Consider the following 23,560-nt stretch of genomic DNA (forward strand, 5'->3'; position numbering starts at 1 on the left):
TGCCCTTGGCATCCATGCATACAAGCCACTGATTGGCGCTGTATCCCAAGCATGTCTTCAACCCACATCCTTGATCTGTTAGTCCAAACACCCTTTTCCATTGAACAAGCAGCAAATGACATGGGCACGTAGCCTCCTGCTTCCTCCCTCAATAATCTTTAGTCTCTCATGTGATTTAATCAGCAGGCTTCTTTGGTCTGACTGAGGCACCATCCCACCCTTAGCAAAGTGGTCAAAATGGGATTATTCCCTTCCTTTGCTAACAAATATGTTACCTAAATAGCCTATCACATACAAGTGAACATTTACCCAGCAGTAATTACCTTACATAGTATTATTATTATTTTTAAGGGTGCAATCTACATTTTTGTATTTCTTTTTCATAATAATCTTCTCACTGACAGGCTGACAACAAAATACCAAGAGAGGGATCAGTGAACAGTCGACTATTTGGAGGGGCAAAGGAAGTGCAATCTTGTTATGACTCCCTCGGACAGTTATAACACTGTTATAAACTATGGAGCTGCACGTACTGAAAGTAACAGTAAAACAATGATTATACCGACTCGCCATATAATAAAATACTTTTGGATAGTATACTCAAGCCGTGTCTCTGTCGTGTAGGCTAAACGGTGCAATGAGCAATTCATCCGTTCTGGGAGGCTACTCTGTCGTACAGCTCCCGCTCAACTCTGCGTAATCCCCGGATGAAGCTGTCATGGCTGCCATTCCCTGAGCTGTCAAGCCTACAAAAACAAAGGTAAAAGCCAACCGAAGTCTCGAATTATGTCGTCGTTGTTAATCATATCGGAGTTTTACTCAGCGGTAAATACATTTTGGTTGAGCTACATTGATGATATTAACTTTTTTTGTCGTGCAATATTTCGGTGCACTTTGTCACAACCTAAGCTCTTCGTGTGTATTTAATTCAAATCAGTCAATTGGCAAATCCGCCAGCCGTTCGAAAGCTCACACTTCAGAGTGAATGTTTTACAGCGCAGTGGGGTGATGATGAGTGATGGTCGAAGCAAAAATCGGAATTGCTTTCAAACAACAAATTAAACGCGTTTGTTTGTTACATGTTAATGAACCTTCTCAGTGTGTTTGTTTTGGTCAAGTCAAATAGCACAATAGAAATGGCTGACAGCTGTGACCTGATGCAAAGTTGACATTCTGTAATACATTCTTTTGCGGCCAGCAACCAATTTAGCGTATAATATTTTCTTCTACGGAGACCTATTGGGATATAATTTGAACAGGTGTGCTTTAGCATAGAATCTTTTCTTCGACTGAGATCCATTACAAATGCATTTTTTTGCCAGATTTGGTGGACTATGGCAAGTCCTTTGGTCAGTTACATTGAGAAATGTACATGGCACATCATTTGAGTAAAATATTATGGAGTAATACATTTCCACTATAGTAAAATAGTCTGAAATGTAATTGCATTGAATCTGCAACAGGTGGATAAGGTTGACCCATGCTGTTGGTTATGTTGTGAGAACATGCACTACTCAGGCAATACACCAAGCAGGTAGGCTGCAGAGTAGTTTTGCATTTTGAATATTGTAGGCTACAAGCCTTATAGTGAAGACTACTGCACTACAAGAGTTTGCACTAATGTGCACTTATTGACTGTGGTAATAAAACACAGCATCATTCTTGTATAAATGATTGCAGATCAGGATCATTTTATCCCCATTTCAAAAATACATCCTAATATGGTATTTTCTCAAGGTCTGATCTCTGTAGACTAGATTCCGAGGGGACATTTGCATATATTTGATGGTTGCCGGTTTATAGACCAGGAAATTGTTAAATTGGTGAAAATGTTTTGTGCTGGGCTATTTACGTATCTTCTCTCAAAAATATAAAACCAAGTTAAATCAATATGGTTGACTGTTTATGTTTTTTTACAATGAGGTCAGAAGTTCATTGTCTATAATGAATGTCTGGCTTGCAATCAATTGTTGATTGTTTCTTTTAACTCTGTTACAGAGGCCTGAATTGATATGGATCCAGCACGCGCTGAATTAGATGTCCCTGCTGGAGGTAATATAAAAGTTGTCGAGGATGACAGAAACTGGAACAAACGACTCCGTCTCAGGAAAGCTGCCGTTCAGCCCCCAGCCATGCAAAGTAAAGATAAGCATGGGCCAAAGAAGATAACAGAGGACATGGAGAAAAGCACAGAGCAGACGTATTTGAAGAAGACGCCCCTTAAAGTTCAAGAGGGTCAACATGTGACAAAGGTTTCTGGAAATATACTTGGGTTTAGATGCTCTGAATGCAAGGACAGCACAGTATTCAGCCCTAATGACTTACTGAGGCACTTTCAGGAGACTCACCCAGGAAGCCAACCAATTTTTCCCTGTGACATGTGCAGTTTTATTACACATGAATTCTCCCGCCTTAAAGTCCACCAATTAGGCCACAGAGACACTTTTGTCAGCTGCAACATATGCAATGACAATGTCCAGCACACCCTCTTGCAGCTCACCACTCATTTAAACATGCACCACAGCTTGAACGGCCACTACTGTTGTGAGAAGTGCAAGTTCTCCACAAGAGATGTCGGAGCATTTTTGGAGCACCTGTATCTACATAACTTTGCGCCGCAAGCAGGTTCTGCTGACCAGGATTTGATGAGACATCTCATGGCCAAAACAGCACAATTCCGCTTCAGTTGCCAATTCTGTGACTATAAATCTCATCGAAAATATATCATCACAAGGCACATGGCCACCATTCATGGTGAAGAGAAGAGCCAGAAAAACAAGCCGAAAATGAAAGATGTTGGTCCTAAAACAGTAGATAACTCATCTCCAAGACTGAAGCACACAGTGACGAGTACAGCGAGGGAAAATAACTGGATGTCACAAGGCTGTCTTTCTCTGCCGGGGGAAGGATTCCTGGATAAATATTGCAGACTGTCAAATCCAGAGAGGGCTTTGGAGGAGACGAAGCAATTTTTAGAGAAGTCTGTGGCTGCTGAAACAGGTGGGCAGACATGGAACGAAGCTCTTAAGACTGTACTTTCAAATGTGCCCCAAGCCATCACTTCCTTTTCAAACTCAGAAAACTGCATGATATCCAATCCTGGATTCACAAACACAGACAAAGACCTCACTGTCCTCATGCTCAAAAACAAGATTTCAGTTCCTCCGGATGTCACTACTGAAGCCATTGGTTTCAAAATGGTGGAAGGCAAAAAACATTTGGTTCTCAAGGTTACACCAGCAGCAAAGCAAGAGACCTCTGACACAACAAAGACGTCATTGTGTGTCACTGAGCAGGAATCAGAGAAGATTGCTTGTCAAACTAGTGCTGGGGACTCCAATGCAAACGGATGCCAATCAAATTCAACTATCCCCCCAAAGACCAGGCCAACCAGTTGTCCAGAGTCATTCTCGACACAAAATGATATTGACACTATTTCAACCCTAAAGTTAGTGGAATATGATCAAACTCAAGAAAATAGAGAAAACCGGGAAACAATGGTTGGCCAGGAACACCAGAGACATGACACAGAACCCAAAGATGTGAATCACTGTGAAGATACAGCAGAGGACATGAAAGTGCCGAAGTTGACAGTGGAGAAAAGTGAGAAAAAGCTCAAATCCTTTCCTGAACCTCTGTGCTCTTCCAAGACTATGGGGGACAAAAAAAGGTGGAGAACGAAAGTGGTCAGCCCTAAAACTGTAGAGAAGAAATCATCACCAGCATTAAAGCTCCTCCTGAAGAAGAACCCAGTTAAGGAAATGCAGTGGATGTCACAAGGTCCTCTTCCCCTGTTAGGAGGAGGTTTGCTGAACAATTCCCACAGACTAGAGCACCCACAGAAAACTTTGGAGGAGACGCAGCAATTTCTTAAAAGAGCACTGTCAACGGAAAATGGCAAAAAGAAACATACCAAGTCCAAAGTGGTCACACGGTCGTCAAAGTCAGAGGGAGGCTTTATTCCAAACCTTGGACATTTCAGCCCCAGAGTTAACAACCTTGGTGCCCTCATGGTAAAAAATAAGATTTTAGTTCCTCCCAATTGCACTACAGAGGCCATGGGTTTCAAAATGGTGGATGGCAAAAAGCATTTGGTTCTTAAGGTTACACCATCAGACAAAACAGAGACATCCTTGCATTCCGTTGAGACAAAGGAAGACAACACTCTATCTGAAAGTTGCACTATGAGCCAGAACAGTTTAGTTGTTGTCGAGAAAAGTCAGCCAAGTTCTAAAATCCCTCCAAGCACCATAACAAAGAGTAACCTAGAATATCATTTTGAAAATGTGGAGCTTCCAAACACTAATGTCAGTTCTGAAAACAGAGAAGGAATTAACAATGGCGTGGATTCTCATGTCCTAGGTGGCCAACATTGTCCAAGGGTAGGCCTACCTCATGTATCTAATGGAGCCAAATCAGATGCAAATGATTTGGACCAGATAACGGAAGATAAGCCTGACCTGGAAGGCGTTGGAACTACAGAAGCTCAGGTCCTCATGGTGTCTCCCTCCCCTATACTCAAATACCTTACTTCCCCACAAGGTAATCAACACTATCTTGCTGAAGTTAATTAAATCTGATTTGTTAATTGTATTTCCCTTATTGTCTTCTGATTACCTGCCTTGCATGATTCTGTCCATGCCACTCTATGTTGTATGGATAGACATTATTGTAGCAGTTGACTTTCCTTTTTACTGAACTAATTGGGATTTGTTCTCTTTTTGAATATTTCAACAGGTATAACAAACTGGTCAGAGATTCCAGTCCACACTCCAGATGTTTATTCTCAGGACTTCCCTCCCAATACCACACTAAGAGATGGAGGAAAACAGGAGGTCTTTGACAGGATTTGCCTCTCACCACAGCAAAACAAACAGACAGTCAGAGGAAAGAGGCAGAGCGAACTGTCCACAGAGGACTCCCTTGAGCCCCTCTCAAAAGCCAATAAACCCTCCAGCAAAGTTGTGGAAGAAAAAGAGGCTTCACCAGCAGCGGCGCATCACTGGGAGCCAGGCCCTAGAGATGTGGAGAGGACCCTGAAGCTATTGCCATTAAGTCCCACTCAACTCATTACACGTCCAAGGGGAGACCAGCCTGTTGTAGTGCTAAATCACCCAGACACAGACATTCCCGAGGTTACAAATATCATGGAAACAGTCCACAGGTACAAAGGGGAGGTCCAAAAAGTTTTGTTGTCTCGAAAAACATTGAAGGCCTTTGCAGGCATGGGTTGTAATATGTTTAGGGCAAATGCCCCAACGAATGCCTCCATCTCTCATCAACGTATGTGGCCTGAGAACAGAGTGAAAGAGAGATTCATCTTGAAATTGAAGCTGAGAAAGATGAGCAGAAAGAAGTACAAAGTGGTGAATGCAATCTCTCACAGCACTGAGCCTCCATTACGATTTAGCTGCTGGTTTTGTGGCCGAGTCTTCAGTGATCAGGAGGTCTGGATTGGACATGGCCAGCGCCATCTGATGGAATCTACTAAAGAGTGGGATAAGCTGAAATGTGAAAAGTCATAATGCAATCTACACTGGATTCAAAGTTGAGAAAGGTGCTCCTGCACAAAAGCAATGGACAGAAAATATTAAATTAATTTCACTGTCTTATTAGAGAATAATGTTGATAAGGATGACAAAATAATAGTGTACAAAATCTATGTAACAACATGAGTTCTTTGAAAATACAGGGCTCTAACACTCAGGTAAAATTTGCATTATTATTATTTTTTTAATGTTTTTTTCTTCATTTGCTCATATCTAAGTATTTAATTTGAAACCCACTTATGTTTCAGTGCTACCATCGTTTTAGATAGGATGCAATCTATTTGTTGTTTCAGATATGTCTAACCAACATGCAATGCTATACAAGTTGATGTAAGTACATTGTCATAGGGACTCTTTCACAGAACACTGTAATAAGGACACGAATGAGCCATACTCCTAAAGCTCTAAACATGAACATTTAACATTATACGGGTATGTATAGTGTGTCATATGATTATATCACACACACACACACACACACACACACACACACACACACACACACACACACACACACACACACACACACACACACACACACACACACACACACACACACACACACACACACACACACACACACACACACACAATCCCTGTTAAGGCCCATAGAAAATAGGGAATGTTTTTGTTTGAATGCATACAGTACAAAATGTACCAAAAATATGAATGGTTTCGAATATAGTAGTATCCATATGTGGGGCACATTTTGTTAAGTTAGTCCTGCACTAGTAGCAGGAGTAGTCCAACGTATTCACCTTTTTATAATTTAACAAAATCCATAGTATGTTATAGGATGACTGATGGCATGCCTGCAATATAGCCTAACAATGCTGGTTTTACATGCAAAATATTGTTTTTCTGAAAGAAATTCCTATTGTGACTTGAAATTATTGTTTTTTTTAATAGGATTATGAACAGACAGTGACTATTTCTTCCCATTATCTCACTTTATGAAGCTTATGACAATATTGATATGCATGTTACTGTATGTTTCCTTATGTTCTGAAAGTGTCCATGGAAAGGGATACTTTTAGTTAGTCAGCACAGGACCATTGGTCAAATGGACCCAAATCATAAATACACATAGCACATCTTTCTGACCATACCCTTTCTGCTTGCACACGTCAGCATTAGTCATCCACCATCTATTTCTGCATTTAAACAGATAATTGTCAAAGTGTCTCTCTACATCACAATCACAGTGCATCATTGTAATGGCGCGTATGTTCAGCAGCCCCTCTAGGCATCTCTTTCTCTCTCTCTCTCTCTCTCTCTCTCTCTGGCATGGATGAATTATAGGACGTACCTGGTTTGGAATAGTAGTCAGGGAAAGAGGTACAATTTTGACTTAAGAAATATTTGTTTTTCTCCAAGTGCCTGACCTTTACACAATTAATATGTATTTATCTTGATACACATCTGGTAGCATTATGTGTTGTACAGATCAATAAATACAAATAGTTTGACAATATATGTGTGATTATTGAATATGTATGTAAGTTGGGTAACACAATTAAGAAAGGAAAGGTATATCAATCATTTTGAGTTAATGAACACAACTCAAGAATATAGTATAAAACTCAATGCTGCAGATATTGTTTTGTTCTATTGGTGTTGCTTTCCAGCATCATACACCATTCACACTTACTGTAGTTACTTTCTATTTATAATATTTCTACAATATTTTATTCTTTAAGAATACATCATGGCACTATTCGAGGGGCTATGTTTGGTTGGTAGAAGAGACCCCATAGAATGCAAAATGGTCAACACACGTTTGAAAATGTACACACATGAACTATTTTACTGAATTGGCACAGTACCAGTCCCGGAAACATGACCCTAGGCAACAGCATTGACTAGGGTCTGGTAATCATGACGGACTGACTTAGTACATTTCGAAAAAGAGGGAAAAAAAATGTTCCGGGAGGGTCCTCTTCAGACAGGCACCTCTCCCATCAAATCACGATTCAAAGTTTGCAGGCAAAACCTTTGCAGTGGTTTTAGTGAAGGTAGTTGATGCAATCTAGCCAATTACCAAATGCACTCATTAAAAATAACCTCTGTGATCTTCATCTTGATAGCTTCTATTTTGTGGCCGGGGGATATTGGCAGGGAGAGAAGGCGGTGATGTAGTTCCTCTATGTCCAACTGACGTTATATGACGTACAGACGTGTTAAGCTGGAGCATTGGTACATTGCGAAAAGCAACCCATCTGTCTAGAGCACATTACAGTAAGTCAATTTCATTCTGGTCTTGCTTGGATAGCCATGACTGGGTGAATGTGACTAGACTAATCCAACTTTCTCACAAACCCTGAACAGATGGTCAGTAATTTCAAACTGAGAGCAGCATCAAATTGCCTGATGACTTGCACACAGGTCTTACACTAGACGCACTGATTTGGAATGTGACTCCCAAGTCCGAACCTTAAATCCCTGATGATCCATAGGACTAGTTAGGATCTAGTGAGGCCTAAGGATTCACAGCATAGCACAGTTTGGTAGAGTCCTTGGAGTTACTCTGGCTGTCAATCAGTACCAAGGGGTTCCTCTGATGGTTCTCAATGATGTGGGAAACACTGGTGAAACGCTGAGGGAATACAATAAGAGGTGTCAGGCCTACAGGTTAGGAATCAGGCCATCTATATTTCATGGATATCAGAAAATGGTTTTGTAGCCCCTCAAGATGAGATGTTGTCTACCTCCTCTCCTTTCTTCTCCTTCCCGAGTGCGTATCGCTGCGATGCTTGGATGTAGCGCACTGGGATGTTGTAGACTCTACTGTTGTAAAACACCACTAAAGTGTATGGCTGCTGTGTGTCCTGACCAGAGCTCTTCCTTATGAGGAAGGACCCATCCTGAAACAAAGGAGATGCACAGTACAGTCAGCAGGAGCAATCCAAGTCTCATTCTTATCCTAACACACGTGATTTAGTTTATTTAAAAAATGCAAGTTGATCTGAAGACTGTGATTATAATAAGAGTATGTTTAATTGTCTGTATTCATGTGAGTGAGACTCACCTTATTTGAGCGAGACTCACCTTATTTGAGCGAACCAAGGCATCCTCAGCTGTCTTACGGTCACAGGTGCTGGCATACCAGGGTTTCTTCAAGACATCTGTCCCCTACAACAACCATAAAAATACAGAAACAAGGAAGTGTGTTTAAAGTCAAGTCCATGTGGCCCTAATATGCTTTGCAGTTTTCGCAAACTTTAATAGTGTATTCATCCATGCATTGTGCATGCCATCACCAGTATTTTGAGCTACGTTGTGGTATGTTATAAATAAAATAGTGACATTTAGGTCAACTCTTTATCACCTCCTCAGCATCTGTTAACCCATTTTCATCTGTGGGTACAGTTCCTCTATCAGGTTCTGGGAATTAGAAAACAGTCAAAACAAAAAGTTAAAAAAATACAAATTTAGTGTTGTATAGACAGACACAGCAGAATCAATTCACAGAATAAATGTTTGCTGTGTTGTGTCACTGTCAGGGTCGAGGTTATGGTCATCTGCCTGTGGCCGTTTGCATATAATTTATAATCAACATGACTCTCTCAGACCTGTACTTACTGTGAGAGGTAAACATCTGTGGCAGAGGAATCCTGCAGTAGAGAAAAGAAGAACATTCCGGAATAATTTATATTGGCCTTGACGCATGTCGGTTTGTGCTGTCTTGCTAACTCTGCAAGACAGTACACACAGATCTGGGGCCAGGTTATAAAGAGATATCTGCTCGGCGCAAAATAGAGAGATTTCTTATGAAGTCATGATGTTTCTTACTTGGCACACTTGTATTCAGAGGGCTGGGGTGTGGCCGTGAGTTTCTGGTTAATGTGCCTCGTGGCCAGTGCTGTGCCTGTGGAAGATATAGCAGATATAGCAAGAGAGTGTGTTACAGTTGTCTACTAATTATGCAAGTGGATGACTGCATAAACACTTTCTGGATTTAACAATTTAACAATTTACGGCAATACAGTTCATTGAATTGTGTGTTTTATTACTGTAATGCATTTCATAGGCATAAAAGGTTATGCAATCAAAACAGTTTAGGAATAGGTAACTACCTTCATTTCCCCCGGATGCAATATCTGGCCTCTGAAAAAAGACAAACATGATCACCCTGCACCATATCCCATAGAATGTAAAATTTCACACTTTGTTTTTTTCCCAAAATATATTTTTGAGTTTCCCCTACCGGTCTAAAATAAGGCTTCAATGGCTTCCTAAAATAGAGAGGATTATGTGAGTTATGTCATCCCTGAAACCAGACTTTTCCGGTGCTCTTCTAAGTGAACGAGCAGCCAGCAATGAACAGAAAATATGATATATAATTTTAGTGAGTGACACGTACGTCTCTCTGGGCATTGGTTTGGGAAGTGCAGGCAGGGGCTTTTGCCCGGACGCTGTACTGCCAGCTAGGAGAACAGAGATGACATACAGTAAATTCACACATATAAAGTAAGTTCTGTTAAGTAACACAATGTTAAGTTATTTTATGCTCTTTTACAATCTTTTAACTTCCATTCATTGTAATGTATGTTGTGTTGTGTCTCATGTACAGTGCCTTCAGAAAGTATTCACACCCCTTGACTTTTTCCACATTTAGTTGTGTTACAAGGTGGGATTAAAATGGATTAATATGTCATTTTTTTGTTGTCAAAGATCTACACAAAATACTCTGTAATGTCAAAATGGAAAAAAAATGTTTAAAACAAAATATGAAAAATACACCCAAATATAACTTGATTACATAAGTTTTCAACCCCCTGAGTCAATACATGCTGGAATCACCTTTGGCAGCGATTACATCAGTCTTTCTGGGTAAGTCTATAAGAGTTTTGCACACCTGGATTGTACAGTATTTGCACATTATTATTTTCAAGCGTTGTCAAGTTGGTTGTTGATCATTGCTAGACAGCTATTTTCAAGTCTTGCCATAGATTTTCAAGCCGATTTGTTTAAAATTCACTGCTCGACTGAGGGACCTTACATATAATTGTATGTGCGAGGGACAGAGAAGAGGTTGTGATTCTAAAATCAGGTTAAACACTGTTACGCACACAGAGTGAGTCCATGCAACTGACTAATGTTCCATTTTTGTTTTGCATCTGGCAATCCACTAGATGGCATTATTAGCCAATTGAAGTAACTACCAACATAGTACATCAAATATTTTGGAGGATATGGAACAATGCTCTTCCTTAATAGTTGCCTGTTTTCTTTTAGAATGTATTATTGCCACATTAATGTTCGAATGTTTAGTAATTTGGCTGATGGTGGTAATATGGATGAATACATACTTAATTCTGGATTGCAGGCTTCATATTCAGCATCATCTATGGGCTCCTGGACCTGGATGACAATAACAAAAAAAACGGTTAACGATTCCAAAGCTGATAATATCCAATCTTTACTGTTCTATTACTATCTCATCAAAGAAAATATTTGGGGTCAGGTACAATGTCCAGAGTCTCTTTGGTACAGTAGAACTTACTGGGATTGGATGACAACTCTTCATGTGCATTCTGGAGAGAGAAGAGAACATATGAATTATTCATGTCAGTGTGGCAACGAAACAGAAGAAAATGACCTCATGTTTATTAAATAGTTTATCGTTCAATTGCAGTCATGCATAAAATCCATGTTTCCTGGTCTCCAGAAGAAGTTGTAGTCATTGTTAGCACCTTGGGCTGGCTCTAGGGGGCAAACTCTGTCTAGGGACTCTGAGGAGTGTGGAAGGTCTGTAAAAAAAAAATATATATATATTGTTTTAAAGCTGTCATTTGTGTGTCTTTTTCCAATAAATAGATATTTAGATACTGTATTTCTGTCAGGGGAAATGTTGATCCCATTTGACCCGGTCTGAAAAGTGCTTCCGTCCCTGAACCAGAACTGACCTGCTCACTGGGGGAGGAGAGTTTTCCTTTAGATGAAAGAGAACATGGGACACATCAAGCATAGTCCTACAGTCATTAACTATACTATTAATTGTAATGTATTAGCCATTGGTTATCAAACCTACCTCCATGTCAGGGACTTCATACACATCTGAAAAACAAAACAAAAAGACTAAGCCTCAAAATATCTAACTCAGTCGGGCACATTAAGCGCAATAAATGAAATTCAATCAATCCCCACAAACAATTCCATATATTCAGTGCCCTGCTGAGATGCAGACACATACCTGGGCTATTTGAGCGCTCTCGCACAGTCTTGGACATTGAAGGACTGCTCGTTATTGGTTTGCCTCTTCCATGCATCAGACGGTCTGAAGGGAGGTTTACATGTGGATTGTATGTTGACATTAAGGTGTCTTGGTAACGTTTGTCTGACGATGATTGGCAACAGATAAAAATGTGCAATGGTTTCATGACACCTGTATGTTGAAGATAAGATCATTTAGGAACATAGTGTACATAGTGTCTGATTCATTTATTGGGACAGCTTACTAGCAGGTGATTCCTCTGTGGGGTTTATATAGTCGTCTTCATCGTCACTTTCTGGGTTGACGTAGTCTTCCTAAAGACAACGATCATACAACGTGCCGTGAAAAAGTACGAGGCAAATAATGTGTCAATATGCTGTCATAAAAACAGAAAACAATGCTTGTTTTGCCTAACAACTTCACATTACTTCATCATAGTCCTGCTGGTTGGGTTTAGGGGGCAGTGATGGTGACGGTGATGGTTTGGTGGTCTTTGGAGGCCAGACGGGCTTTCTGGGGGAGGGGCTTCCCGGCCTGCTGCGGCAGCTGTCTGGAAAAGAGAAGCAAAAGCAGAAACAGGACATCGGGATTTGCATAACGCTACAACACGTGGTCATTGCGGCGCTCTGTGTCCGTCACGGTCCACTGACTGCCCACTGGGCACATTCTGGTTGAATCGACGCTGTTTCCACGTCATTTCAAGCGGTCACTCAGAAATATTATCAGCCGTTTCCTTCATGCATGCAAGCATGCCAAATATGTGATTTATATACATTAGTCCTCCTAACATGAGCTAAACATAGCTTCTACATTAAATAGATACATGTAGATAGAGGATAGAGTAGTCTTGAATAGCCAGGCATGGTATTCTTTCATTTGTTACCTAGAAGCTTGGCATGCATGGCTGCATGATGGGTAGTTTTGTGTGTGTGTATGTGTTAGAGAGAGACTAAGGAAAGGGAAAGGGGGATACCTAGTCAGTTGTACAACTGAATGCATTCAACTGAAATGTGTCTTCCACATTTAAAGTAGTAGTTTTGTGTGGTTGTGCGTGTGGGTGAGTGCATGCGTGTGTGTGCATGTGTGTGTGTGTGGCAGAGTGGACGAGAGCTCACCTATGTATTCCCCCCTGGGAAAGGAGGCAGACGAAGTGGAGGGGAAGACTCTCTGACAGGGAGGAGGCTCATAGCTGTCATCCTTCTCCTCTTGAGGGAACTCATAAGTGTCACTGTCCTGCAACATCATGATATCGTTAAGATGCTCAGTCCCACAGCTTTGGTTGATGTAAAGTGTGAACACTGTACAGCTGCTGACATGAGTCAAACGTTTGTGGGAGCACTGTCAGATGCAAGTTTATATTAGAAGCATTTCTCTAACATGTTAGTGTTTTAGAATCAATATAGCATGTGGATTGAACTCACAAACTCTTTTTCAGACCACTGTTCTTCTTCCACGTCATTACCTGTAAAGATAAATATTAAATGAGGGCCCCACAGTATGAGATGCAAAGTCATTGGAAATTACAGCATTGGGAAGACATGCATCATAGCTTTTGAAATCATTTTCTGAACATATTGCTGCAAAAATATTGCTGACCATTGTCCCCAAAAACAAACTATTGTCACTATTATATACACTAGTTCAAGGGCCACATTGTGAGACATGTAGATAGGTCTTACCTTGATAGTCTTTTACAGGTAGTTTTGGAGATGACTTGTTTTGAAATCTACAGTACAGACAGACCAGTTAGGAGTAAAAGCCAAATTTTTAGAAACAAGAATGGACTTAACTATTTTTAGACATTCAACTTTGGGCCTGAAGAGTGATTGTACACATTAACGTTACCCCTCCCAATTCTGTGTAGTATCACCATTCTGAAACCTATGTCATTTCTTCATGATCTATTACTGAATTCTTGAATTCTACAGCATGTTTACGTATACAGTGGTGTGCCAGCGGCTCCGTTTCAAGGAGGGAGAGAGAGAGAGAGTAAAGCCACCTGTCTGTACATGTTTCTCTGTTTGTCTATTTTCAGATTGAAGAAAGAGGAATAGTCACCTATCACCAAGGTTACTGTAGTAAACTAAAACTGAAACTAAAACCAATCATGAAAAAACTATTTAGTAAACTGAAATAAAATAATGAACAAACCTGTAAAAAAAAACTGTACTGAAACTATTATCTTGCGGGTTAATGTAGCCAGGCGAATGCGATATTTCGATCAGGCATAGCTTGTGCATTAGTATCACTAGCTATCACTAGTTAACCTGCAAAATAATCTTCTTGGTAGCTAATTTGATTCTTCTTACAAAATTTGAAAAGCTTTGGATTGGGTTAAACATGGGCAAGATATGTTTACACCAAACCTTTTGTCTCGGGGCTATTCCCTTTAAATCTAAGCCACATTGAAATTTACTTTAGAATTTCCACCTAACCTAAAATATATGACATATATTTTGATACAATTAAAACGAGCAAATCAGCTCTCAAAACTAACTGAAACTAAACTCAATTCCAAGTCAAAACCCCAAAACTAAACAAAATAAAAAACTAGTTAAAAACTTGAATAACCTTGTTTATCACCACAAGAAAACGTTGAAGAAATTATACCATGTGGGTGCACTGCACTCTCAGCTGAACTGAGCTGAACCGAGCTGTATTTCCAATGCCATACATACCGTAGTTCTGTTCTTGTTCCCACATATAGAGATGCTGGAATCTCATTCCCCTCATATACTGCATTTCAGATAAACGCCTCTACCTCGTCAGTGTAGTGTATAACTCAATATAATGAACTAGGGGCACAACTGGTGTCCTTGCGAACTTGTGGGTGACAGAGAGTAGTGTTAAGCAATGCTCTCTGTTTATGGAGTGTCAAACATTTATTTTTGATCATCTGACCTTCTCAGCCTGTTTAGGATGCTGCCATCATTCTTCTTGATATCCTGGACCATCTTCTGAAGCTGGCTGGAAGACGTGTTTGAAGCTTCTCATTAAAGGTATCATATTCCCCCCAAAATCATGCAGTGTTCATAAACGTAATACGGTACATAACTGTTAATACCATTTGGAGACAATAGCACATGCTAGACAAAATGTTACAGCACACACATACGGTGCATTCGGAAAGTATTCAGACCCCTTCCCTTTTTCCACATTTTGTTACGTTACAGCCTTATTCTGAAATGGATTAAATACATTTCTTCCCTCATTAATCTACACAAAATACCCCATAATGACAACGCGAAAACAGGTTTTTAGATATGTTTGCAAATGTATTAAACTTAAAAAACAGAAATACCTTATTTACACAATTATTCAGACCCTTTACAATTATTCAGACCCTAGACTTGAAATTGAGCTCTGGTGCATCTTGTTTCCATTGATCATCCTTGAGATGTTTCTACAACTTATTGGAGTCCACCTGTGGTAAATTCAATTGATTGGACATGGTTTGGAAAGGCACACACCTGTCTACATAAGGTCCCACAATTGGCAGTGCATGTCAGAGCAAAAACGAAGCCATGAGGTCAAAGGAATTGTCCGTAGAGCTCCGAGACAGGATTGTGTCGAGGCACAGACCTGGGGAAGGGTACCAAAAAATGTCTGCAGCATTGGAGGTCCCCAAGAACAGAGTGGCCTCCATCATTCTTGTGGCTTACCCTCAAGTTGTCATGCAGGTGAAAGAGGACCCAAAAGCGACTTGGCGAAAACAGAGTCTTTAATCCAGTAAAGTAAATACAAACAAAAAACACAACTTTCACTCGAAATGACGAGGACAAACTGGAGACTCGATCTTGAACAGCAGGTGAACAGCAGGTTGCCTCGGGAAGGCACTTGAACCAGACAGACTCAGACACCTGCTCACCACGCAGCATCTGAGGAAAACACGACACGACAGGGCGATACACAAACACAGCACGGTGAATTCTAGACAAGGAACCGACAGGACAGGAACGGAACACAAAGGAAGAAATAGGGACTCTAATCAGGGGAAAGGATCGGGAACAGGTGTGGGAAGACTAAATGATTGATTAGGGGAATAGGAACAGCTGGGAGCAGGAACGGAACGATAGAGAGAAGAGAGAGCGAGAGAGTGAGAGAGGGAGGGGGAGAGAGAGGGATAGAAAGAGGGAAAGAACCTAATAAGACCAGCAGAGGGAAACGAATAGAATGGGAAGCACAGGGACAAGACAAGATAATAAATGACAAAACATGACAGTACCCCCCACTTACCGAGCGCCTCCTGGCGCACTCGAGGAGGAATCCTGGCGGCAACGGAGGAAATCATCAATGAGTGAACGGTCCAGCACGTCCCGAGACGGAACCCAACTCCTCTCCTCAGGACCGTAACCCTCCCAATCCACTAAGTATTGGTGACCCCGTCCCCGAGAACGCATGTCCATGATCTTATGTACCTTGTAAATAGGTGCGCTCTCGACAAGGACGGGAGGGGGGAGGGAAGACGAACGGGGTGCGAAGAAAGGGCTTGACACAGGAGACATGGAAGACAGGATGGACGCGACGAAGATGTCGCGGAAGAAGCAGTCGCACAGCGACAGGATTGACGACCTGGGAGACACGGAACGGACCAATGAACCGCGGAGTCAACTTACGAGAAGCTGTCGTAAGAGGAAGGTTGCGAGTGGAAAGCCACACTCTCTGGCCGCAACAATACCTTGGACTCTTAATCCTGCGTTTATTGGCGGCTCTCACAGTCTGTGCCCTGTAACGGCAAAGTGCAGACCTCACCCTCCTCCAGGTGCGCTCACAACGTTGGACAAACGCTTGAGCGGAGGGAACGCTGGACTCGGCAAGCTGGGATGAGAACAGAGGAGGCTGGTAACCCAGACTACTCTGAAACGGAGATAACCCGGTAGCAGACGAAGGAAGCGAATTGTGAGCGTATTCTGCCCAGGGGAGCTGTTCTGCCCAAGACGCAGGGTTTCTGAAAGAAAGGCTGCGTAGTATGCGACCAATCGTCTGATTGGCCCTCTCTGCTTGACCGTTAGACTGGGGATGAAACCCGGAAGAGAGACTGACGGACGCACCAATCAAACGACAGAACTCCCTCCAAAACTGTGACGTGAATTGCGGGCCTCTGTCTGAAACGGCGTCTAACGGGAGGCCATGAATTCTGAATACATTCTCGATAATGATTTGTGCCGTCTCCTTAGCGGAAGGAAGTTTAGCGAGGGGAATGAAATGTGCCGCCTTAGAGAACCTATCGACAACCGTAAGAATCACAGTCTTCCCCGCAGACAAAGGCAGACCGGTAATGAAGTCTAGGGCGATGTGAGACCATGGTCGAGAAGGAATGGGGAGCGGTCTGAGACGACCGGCAGGAGGAGAGTTACCCGACTTAGTCTGCGCGCAGTCCGAACAAGCAGCCACGAAACGGCGCGTGTCACGCTCCTGAGTCGGCCACCAAAAGCGCTGGCGAATAGACGCAAGAGTGCCTCGAACACCGGGATGACCAGCTAACTTGGCAGAGTGAGCCCACTGAAGAACAGCCAGACGAGTGGAAACAGGAACGAAAAGGAGGTTACTAGGACAAGCGCGGCGACGCAGTGTGCGTGAGTGCTTGCTTAACCTGTCTTTCAATTCCCCAGACTGTTAACCCGACAACACGCCCATAAGGAAGAATCCCCTCGGGATCAGTAGAAGCCACAGAAGAACTAAACAGACGGGATAAGGCATCAGGCTTGGTGTTCTTGCTACCCGGACGGTAAGAAATCACAAACTCGAAACGAGCGAAAAACAACGCCCAACGAACTTGACGGGCATTAAGTCGTTTGGCAGAACGGATGTACTCAAGGTTCTTATGGTCTGTCCAAACGACAAAAGGAACGGTCGCCCCCTCCAACCACTGTCGCCATTCGCCTAGGGCTAAGCGGATGGCGAGCAGTTCACGGTTACCCACATCATAGTTGCGCTCAGATGGCGACAGGCGATGAGAAAAATAAGCGCAAGGATGAACCTTATCGTCAGACTGGAAGCGCTGGGATAGAATGGCTCCCACGCCTACCTCTGAAGCGTCAACCTCGACAATGAATTGTCTAGTGACGTCAGGAGTAACGAGGATAGGAGCGGACGTAAAACGTTCTTTTAGAAGATCAAAAGCTCCCTGGGCGGAACCGGACCACTTAAAACACGTCTTGACAGAAGTAAGAGCTGTGAGAGGGGCAGCAACTTGACCGAAATTACGAATGAAACGCCGATAGAAATTAGCGAAACCTAAAAAGCGCTGCAACTCGACACGTGACCTTGGAACGGGCCAATCACTGACAGCTTGGACCTTAGCGGAATCCATCTGAATGCCTTCAGCGGAAATAACGGAACCGAGAAAAGTAACGGAGGAGACATGAAAAGAGCACTTCTCAGACTTTACGTAGAGACAATTCTCTAAAAGGCGCTGTAGAACACGTCGAACGTGCTGAACATGAATCTCGAGTGACGGAGAAAAAATCAGGATATCGTCAAGATAGACAAAAACAAAGATGTTCAGCATGTCTCTCAGAACATCATTAACTAATGCCTGAAAAACAGCTGGCGCATTGGCGAGACCAAACGGCAGAACCCGGTACTCAAAATGCCCTAACGGAGTGTTAAACGCCGTTTTCCACTCGTCCCCCTCTCTGATGCGCACGAGATGGTAAGCGTTACGAAGGTCCAACTTAGTAAAGCACCTGGCTCCCTGCAGAATCTCGAAGGCTGATGACATAAGGGGAAGCGGATAACGATTCTTAACCGTTATGTCATTCAGCCCTCGATAATCCACGCAGGGGCGCAGAGTACCGTCCTTCTTCTTAACAAAAAAGAACCCCGCCCCGGCCGGAGAGGAAGAAGGCACTATGGTACCGGCGTCAAGAGACACAGACAAATAATCCTCGAGAGCCTTACGTTCGGGAGCCGACAGAGAGTATAGTCTACCCCGAGGAGGAGTGGTCCCCGGAAGGAGATCAATACTACAATCATACGACCGGTGAGGAGGAAGGGAGTTGGCTCGGGACCGACTGAAGACCGTGCGCAGATCATGATATTCCTCCGGCACTCCTGTCAAATCGCCAGGTTCCTCCTGAGAAGTAGGGACAGAAGAAACGGGAGGGATGGCAGACATTAAACACTTCACATGACAAGAAACGTTCCAGGATAGAATAGAATTACTAGACCAATTAATAGAAGGATTATGACATACTAGCCAGGGATGACCCAAAACAACAGGTGTAAACGGTGAACGAAAAATCAAAAAAGAAATAGTCTCACTGTGGTTACCAGATACTGTGAGGGTTAAAGGTAGTGTCTCAAATCTGATACTGGGAAGATGACTACCATCTAAGGCGAACATGGGCGTAGGCTTCTCTAACTCTCTGAAAGGAATGTCATGTTTCCGAACCCATGCTTCGTCCATGAAACAACCCTCAGCCCCAGAGTCTATCAAGGCACTACATGTAGCACCCGAACCGGTCCAGCGTAGATGGACCGACAAAGTAGTACAGGATTTTGATGGAGAGACTTGAGTAGTTGCGCTCACCTGTAGCCCTCCGCTTACAGATGAGCTCTGGCTTTTACTGGACATGAATTAACAAAATGTCCAGCAACTCCGCAATAGAGGCACAGGCGGTTGGTGATCCTCCGTTCCCTCTCCTTAGTCGAGATGCGAATCCCTCCCAGCTGCATGGGCTCAGACTCTGAGCCAGAGGAGGGAGTGGATGGTTGCGATGCGGAGCAGGGAAACACCGTTGATGCGAGCTCTCTTCCACGAGCCCGGTGACGAAGATCTACCCGTCGTTCTATGCGGATGGCGAGAGCAATCAAAGAGTCCACATCTGAAGGAACCTCCCGGGAGAGAATCTCATCCTTAACCACTGCGTGGAGTCCCTCCAGAAAACGAGCGAGCAGCGCCGGCTCGTTCCACTCACTAGAGGCAGCAAGAGTGCGAAACTCAATAGAATAATCCGTTATGGACCGTTCACCTTGGCATAAGGAAGCCAGGGCCCTAGAAGCCTCCCTACCAAAAACTGAACGGTCAAAAACCCGAATCATCTCCTCTTTAAAGTTCTGGAACTTGTTAGAGCAATCAGCCCTTGCCTCCCAGATAGCTGTGCCCCATTCTCGAGCCCGGCCAGTAAGGAGTGAAATGACGTAAGCAACCCGAGCTCTCTCTCTAGAGTATGTGTTGGGTTGGAGAGAGAACACAATCTCACACTGCGTGAGAAAGGAGCGGCACTCAGTGGGCTGCCCGGAGTAGCAAGGTGGGTTATTAACCCTAGGTTCTGGAGGCTCGGCAGGCCAGGAAGTAACAGGTGGCACGAGACGTAGACTCTGGAACTGTCCAGAGAGGTCGGAAACCTGAGCGGCCAGGTTCTCCACGGCATGGCGAGCAGCAGACAATTCCTGCTCGTGTCTGCCGAGCATGGCTCCTTGGATCTCGACGGCAGTGTAACGAGCGTCTGAAGTCGCTGGGTCCATTCCTTGGTCGGTTCCTTCTGTCATGCAGGTGAAAGAGGACCCAAAAGCGACTTGGCGAAAACAGAGTCTTTAATCCAGTAAAGTAAATACAAACAAAAAACACAACTTTCACTCGAAATGACGAGGACAAACTGGAGACTCGATCTTGAACAGCAGGTGAACAGCAGGTTGCCTCGGGAAGGCACTTGAACCAGACAGACTCAGACACCTGCTCACCACGCAGCATCTGAGGAAAACACGACACGACAGGGCGATACACAAACACAGCACGGTGAATTCTAGACAAGGAACCGACAGGACAGGAACGGAACACAAAGGAAGAAATAGGGACTCTAATCAGGGGAAAGGATCGGGAACAGGTGTGGGAAGACTAAATGATTGATTAGGGGAATAGGAACAGCTGGGAGCAGGAACGGAACGATAGAGAGAAGAGAGAGCGAGAGAGTGAGAGAGGGAGGGGGAGAGAGAGGGATAGAAAGAGGGAAAGAACCTAATAAGACCAGCAGAGGGAAACGAATAGAATGGGAAGCACAGGGACAAGACAAGATAATAAATGACAAAACATGACACAAGTGGCCTACCATCCATACAATGACGGGTAGGCCGCCATTTTAAATAATAATTTGTTCTTAACTGACTTGCCTAGTTAAATAAAGGTTAAATAAATAACAATAAAATTCTTAAATTGAATACGTTTGGAACCACCAAGACTCTTCCTAGTGCTGGCCACCCGGCCAAACTGAACAATCGGAGGAGAAGGGCCTTTGTCAGGGTGGTTAGCAAGAACCTGTCATTCTGACAGAGCTCCAGAAGGACAACCATCTCTGCAGCACTCCACCAATCAGGCCTTTATGGTAGAGTGGCCAGAAGGAAGGCACCCAAAAGGCACCTAAAGGACTATCAGACCATGATAAATAAGATTCTCTGGTCTGATGAAACCAAGATTGAACTCTTTGGCCTGAATGCCAAGCTTCACGTCTGGAGTAAACCTAGCACCATCCCTACGGGGGATCTTGGTGGTGGCAGCATCATGCTGTGAGGATGTTTTTCAGCGGCAGTGACTGAGAGACTAGTCAGGATCGAGGGAAAGATGGACGGAGCAAAGTACCTCAGGACCTCAGACTGGGGGCGAAGGTTCACCTTCCAACAGGACAACGACCTTAAGCACACAGCCAAGAAAACACAGGAGTGGCTTCTCTAAATGTCCTTGCGTGGCCCAGCCACGAACATATCTGGGAGACCTGAAAATAGCTGTGCAGCAACGCACCCCATCCAACCTGACAGAGGTTGAGAGGATCTGCAGAGAAAAATGGGAGAAACTCCAAGCTTGTAGAGTCATACGCAAGAAGTCCTGAGGCTGTAATTGCTGCCAAAGTTGCTTCAACAAAGGGTCTAAATAATTATGCAAATGGAATATTTCAGTTTTTCATTACATCCACTGGGGGTACATGACCTATCCACAGGGTGTACTTGAGAAGACTCATGAGACCATAGGCTTTCTGGTAAAATGCACTTGAAGGGGTACTTCAAGGGTATTCTGGGCAGAGCTGAATATACTTGGTGGTACAGTAACCGAAAAAGGTTGAGAACCACCGGAGCAGCTGATACAATAGTAGAGACCACTTATAGAATGTATCACTTCTTACCTTACACTAGATGGCAGCATGAAGCTATTTCTAAATCCCATTTTTTTGCTTTGTCGTTATAGGGTATTGTGTGAAGATTGAACAATTGCATGCATTTTAGTATAAGGCTGTAACGTAACAAAATGTGGGAAAAGTCAAGGGGTCTGATATGTGTATATGTGTGTGTATATATGGCATGGTCTAAATATATGGCACGGGCAAAAATCATAGTTGCAGTCTTTCCGAGTCAACATTCCATGTTGGCTAGCACTTGGAGGGGAAGATTCACACCCATACACACACAGACTCACTCAATCACCAAAGCCTGCATGCAAGTACAGATTGAGAGCACGAGGGAGACAGGTGTGAGACGTGTAATTACAGTAACATCCACATGAGTCAGTCGTCTCTTACCACATTCCCTCTCACTTTAGATGTTGTTTTATGTAACAGCCAGCCAGAGCCATCAGAAATAAACCGTTTTTTGCTTAAACACATTTTTTTTTTTTTTACTGTTTAACTTAATCTGGATGCAACATTTGGATGGAATAGTTGCTGTGGCCTACAATAAGGTACAGAGAAAAAATTGTCTGGTAAATGTATTATTGTGAGCATTGCAGAAAACAGATGTACAGTACAACTGGTTGGAACTTAGTGTACACAACTATATATTTACAGTAGGCTTTACTTGCCAGGTGCCACTGCGCCATCTATAGAAATAGGTCGTCATTGAATAATAGGCAGAATTTTAATTGTAAAAAAAAAGTTTGGTTTTGATTACAACGGTTAACAACATAACATATTTCCCAGTGTTACGAATACATTGACCAACATAATATTGCATACAAACATGGGTATCTCTTACCGAAGTTTTGCACTTGCAGGAGCTGTGATCTTGTTCAGTGTATCCATATCTTAATGAGTAAATTGACCCGAGAGGCCACCTGCTGCGTCTAGCCACTATCCAGCTCAATGTTTGCGTTGTGAATGAACTCACTGGCACTGGCTGCCTGCCTAAAATGTCATCATAGCTGTGGGAAAATAATAATACCTCTGCAAGAGCAAGCACTTCTCCTTTCCACTGCTTGAGTTTGGTCATGAAGACAATTCTGTTTTCAGTGTCATTTGGATTTACACAATGACATTCCCACCACACAACATGGCAGATTAGAAAGATAAATATTGCCCCTGCTGTGACAATACTCTGACTGGCCAGTACAGTAAACCGAGAGGGGAGCCTTTACTGCCATTTGTCAATTGTCCAAGAGATGGAAATACACAGAGGTTGCTAAAATACACAAAAAAACATCATCCAAAGCCACTGTTGAAACGCCTGCCTGATGCTTTTGCTGTGCAATATACAGGCTCAGTCTGTTGGGCAGTCAGGAACTGTCAGGATTCACGCTGTGTTTTTAAGTGGTATTAGGCTCAATTTGCATTGGAGCATACAGTATAATTAGCAAATGACATGAGTTGACTGTGCACTCTAGTTAATCAATGGACACAACAAAAAAAGCTCACATTCCTATTTCCAGGGGTCTGAATTGTTACAATATTCTGTTTCTTTCTGTGGGGTCACGTGTTCCAACAGGCAAGACAACAGAAATGTTTAATAACATGACTTTGAACATGGTCATGACCTCTTTGAACGTCTACCCATTAGCCACAAGCCTACCCATATGAGCAGAAATTAGACA

General features: G+C 43.0%; 2 protein-coding genes across 5 annotated transcripts; one reads left to right on the top strand and one right to left on the bottom strand.

The window, feature by feature from the left end:
* The first annotated feature begins 532 nt into the window (after nt 1-532).
* LOC124038140 (zinc finger protein 518A) lies at nt 533-7,021 on the top strand. 2 transcript variants are annotated; one of them, XM_046353641.1, is made up of 3 exons: nt 533-760; nt 1,999-4,542; nt 4,738-7,021. In XM_046353641.1, the coding sequence occupies exons 2-3, from the start codon at nt 2,013-2,015 to the stop codon at nt 5,523-5,525; spliced, it is 3,318 nt and encodes a 1,105-aa protein (XP_046209597.1). In that variant the 5' UTR covers nt 533-760; nt 1,999-2,012; the 3' UTR covers nt 5,526-7,021. The 2 variants fall into 2 exon arrangements, with proteins under 2 accessions (XP_046209597.1, XP_046209598.1); XM_046353642.1 differs by lacking the exon at nt 533-760 and adding an exon at nt 761-825.
* A 317-nt stretch (nt 7,022-7,338) lies between these two features.
* On the bottom strand, nt 7,339-22,882 carry LOC124038141 (B-cell linker protein-like). Of its 3 annotated transcripts, none has more exons than XM_046353645.1 (22): nt 22,729-22,882; nt 14,668-14,733; nt 13,446-13,492; nt 13,188-13,228; nt 12,882-12,999; nt 12,195-12,316; nt 12,011-12,080; nt 11,746-11,829; nt 11,584-11,609; nt 11,459-11,484; nt 11,246-11,302; nt 11,056-11,086; nt 10,862-10,913; nt 9,913-9,976; nt 9,757-9,784; nt 9,626-9,656; nt 9,342-9,417; nt 9,132-9,163; nt 8,881-8,933; nt 8,598-8,681; nt 8,258-8,413; nt 7,339-8,145 (listed from the first exon to the last, which is right to left on the bottom strand). In XM_046353645.1, exons 1-22 carry the CDS (start codon nt 22,773-22,775, stop codon nt 8,029-8,031), a joined length of 1,428 nt encoding a protein of 475 aa, XP_046209601.1. In that variant the 5' UTR covers nt 22,776-22,882; the 3' UTR covers nt 7,339-8,028. The 3 variants fall into 3 exon arrangements, with proteins under 3 accessions (XP_046209601.1, XP_046209599.1, XP_046209602.1); XM_046353643.1 differs by having other exon boundaries at nt 8,878-8,933; XM_046353646.1 differs by lacking the exon at nt 14,668-14,733 and having other exon boundaries at nt 8,878-8,933; nt 22,729-22,833.
* Nucleotides 22,883-23,560: the final 678 nt, after the last annotated feature.

The sequence above is a fragment of the Oncorhynchus gorbuscha genome, linkage group LG06 (genome assembly GCF_021184085.1).
Source record: "Oncorhynchus gorbuscha isolate QuinsamMale2020 ecotype Even-year linkage group LG06, OgorEven_v1.0, whole genome shotgun sequence".
NCBI lineage: Eukaryota > Metazoa > Chordata > Actinopteri > Salmoniformes > Salmonidae > Oncorhynchus > Oncorhynchus gorbuscha.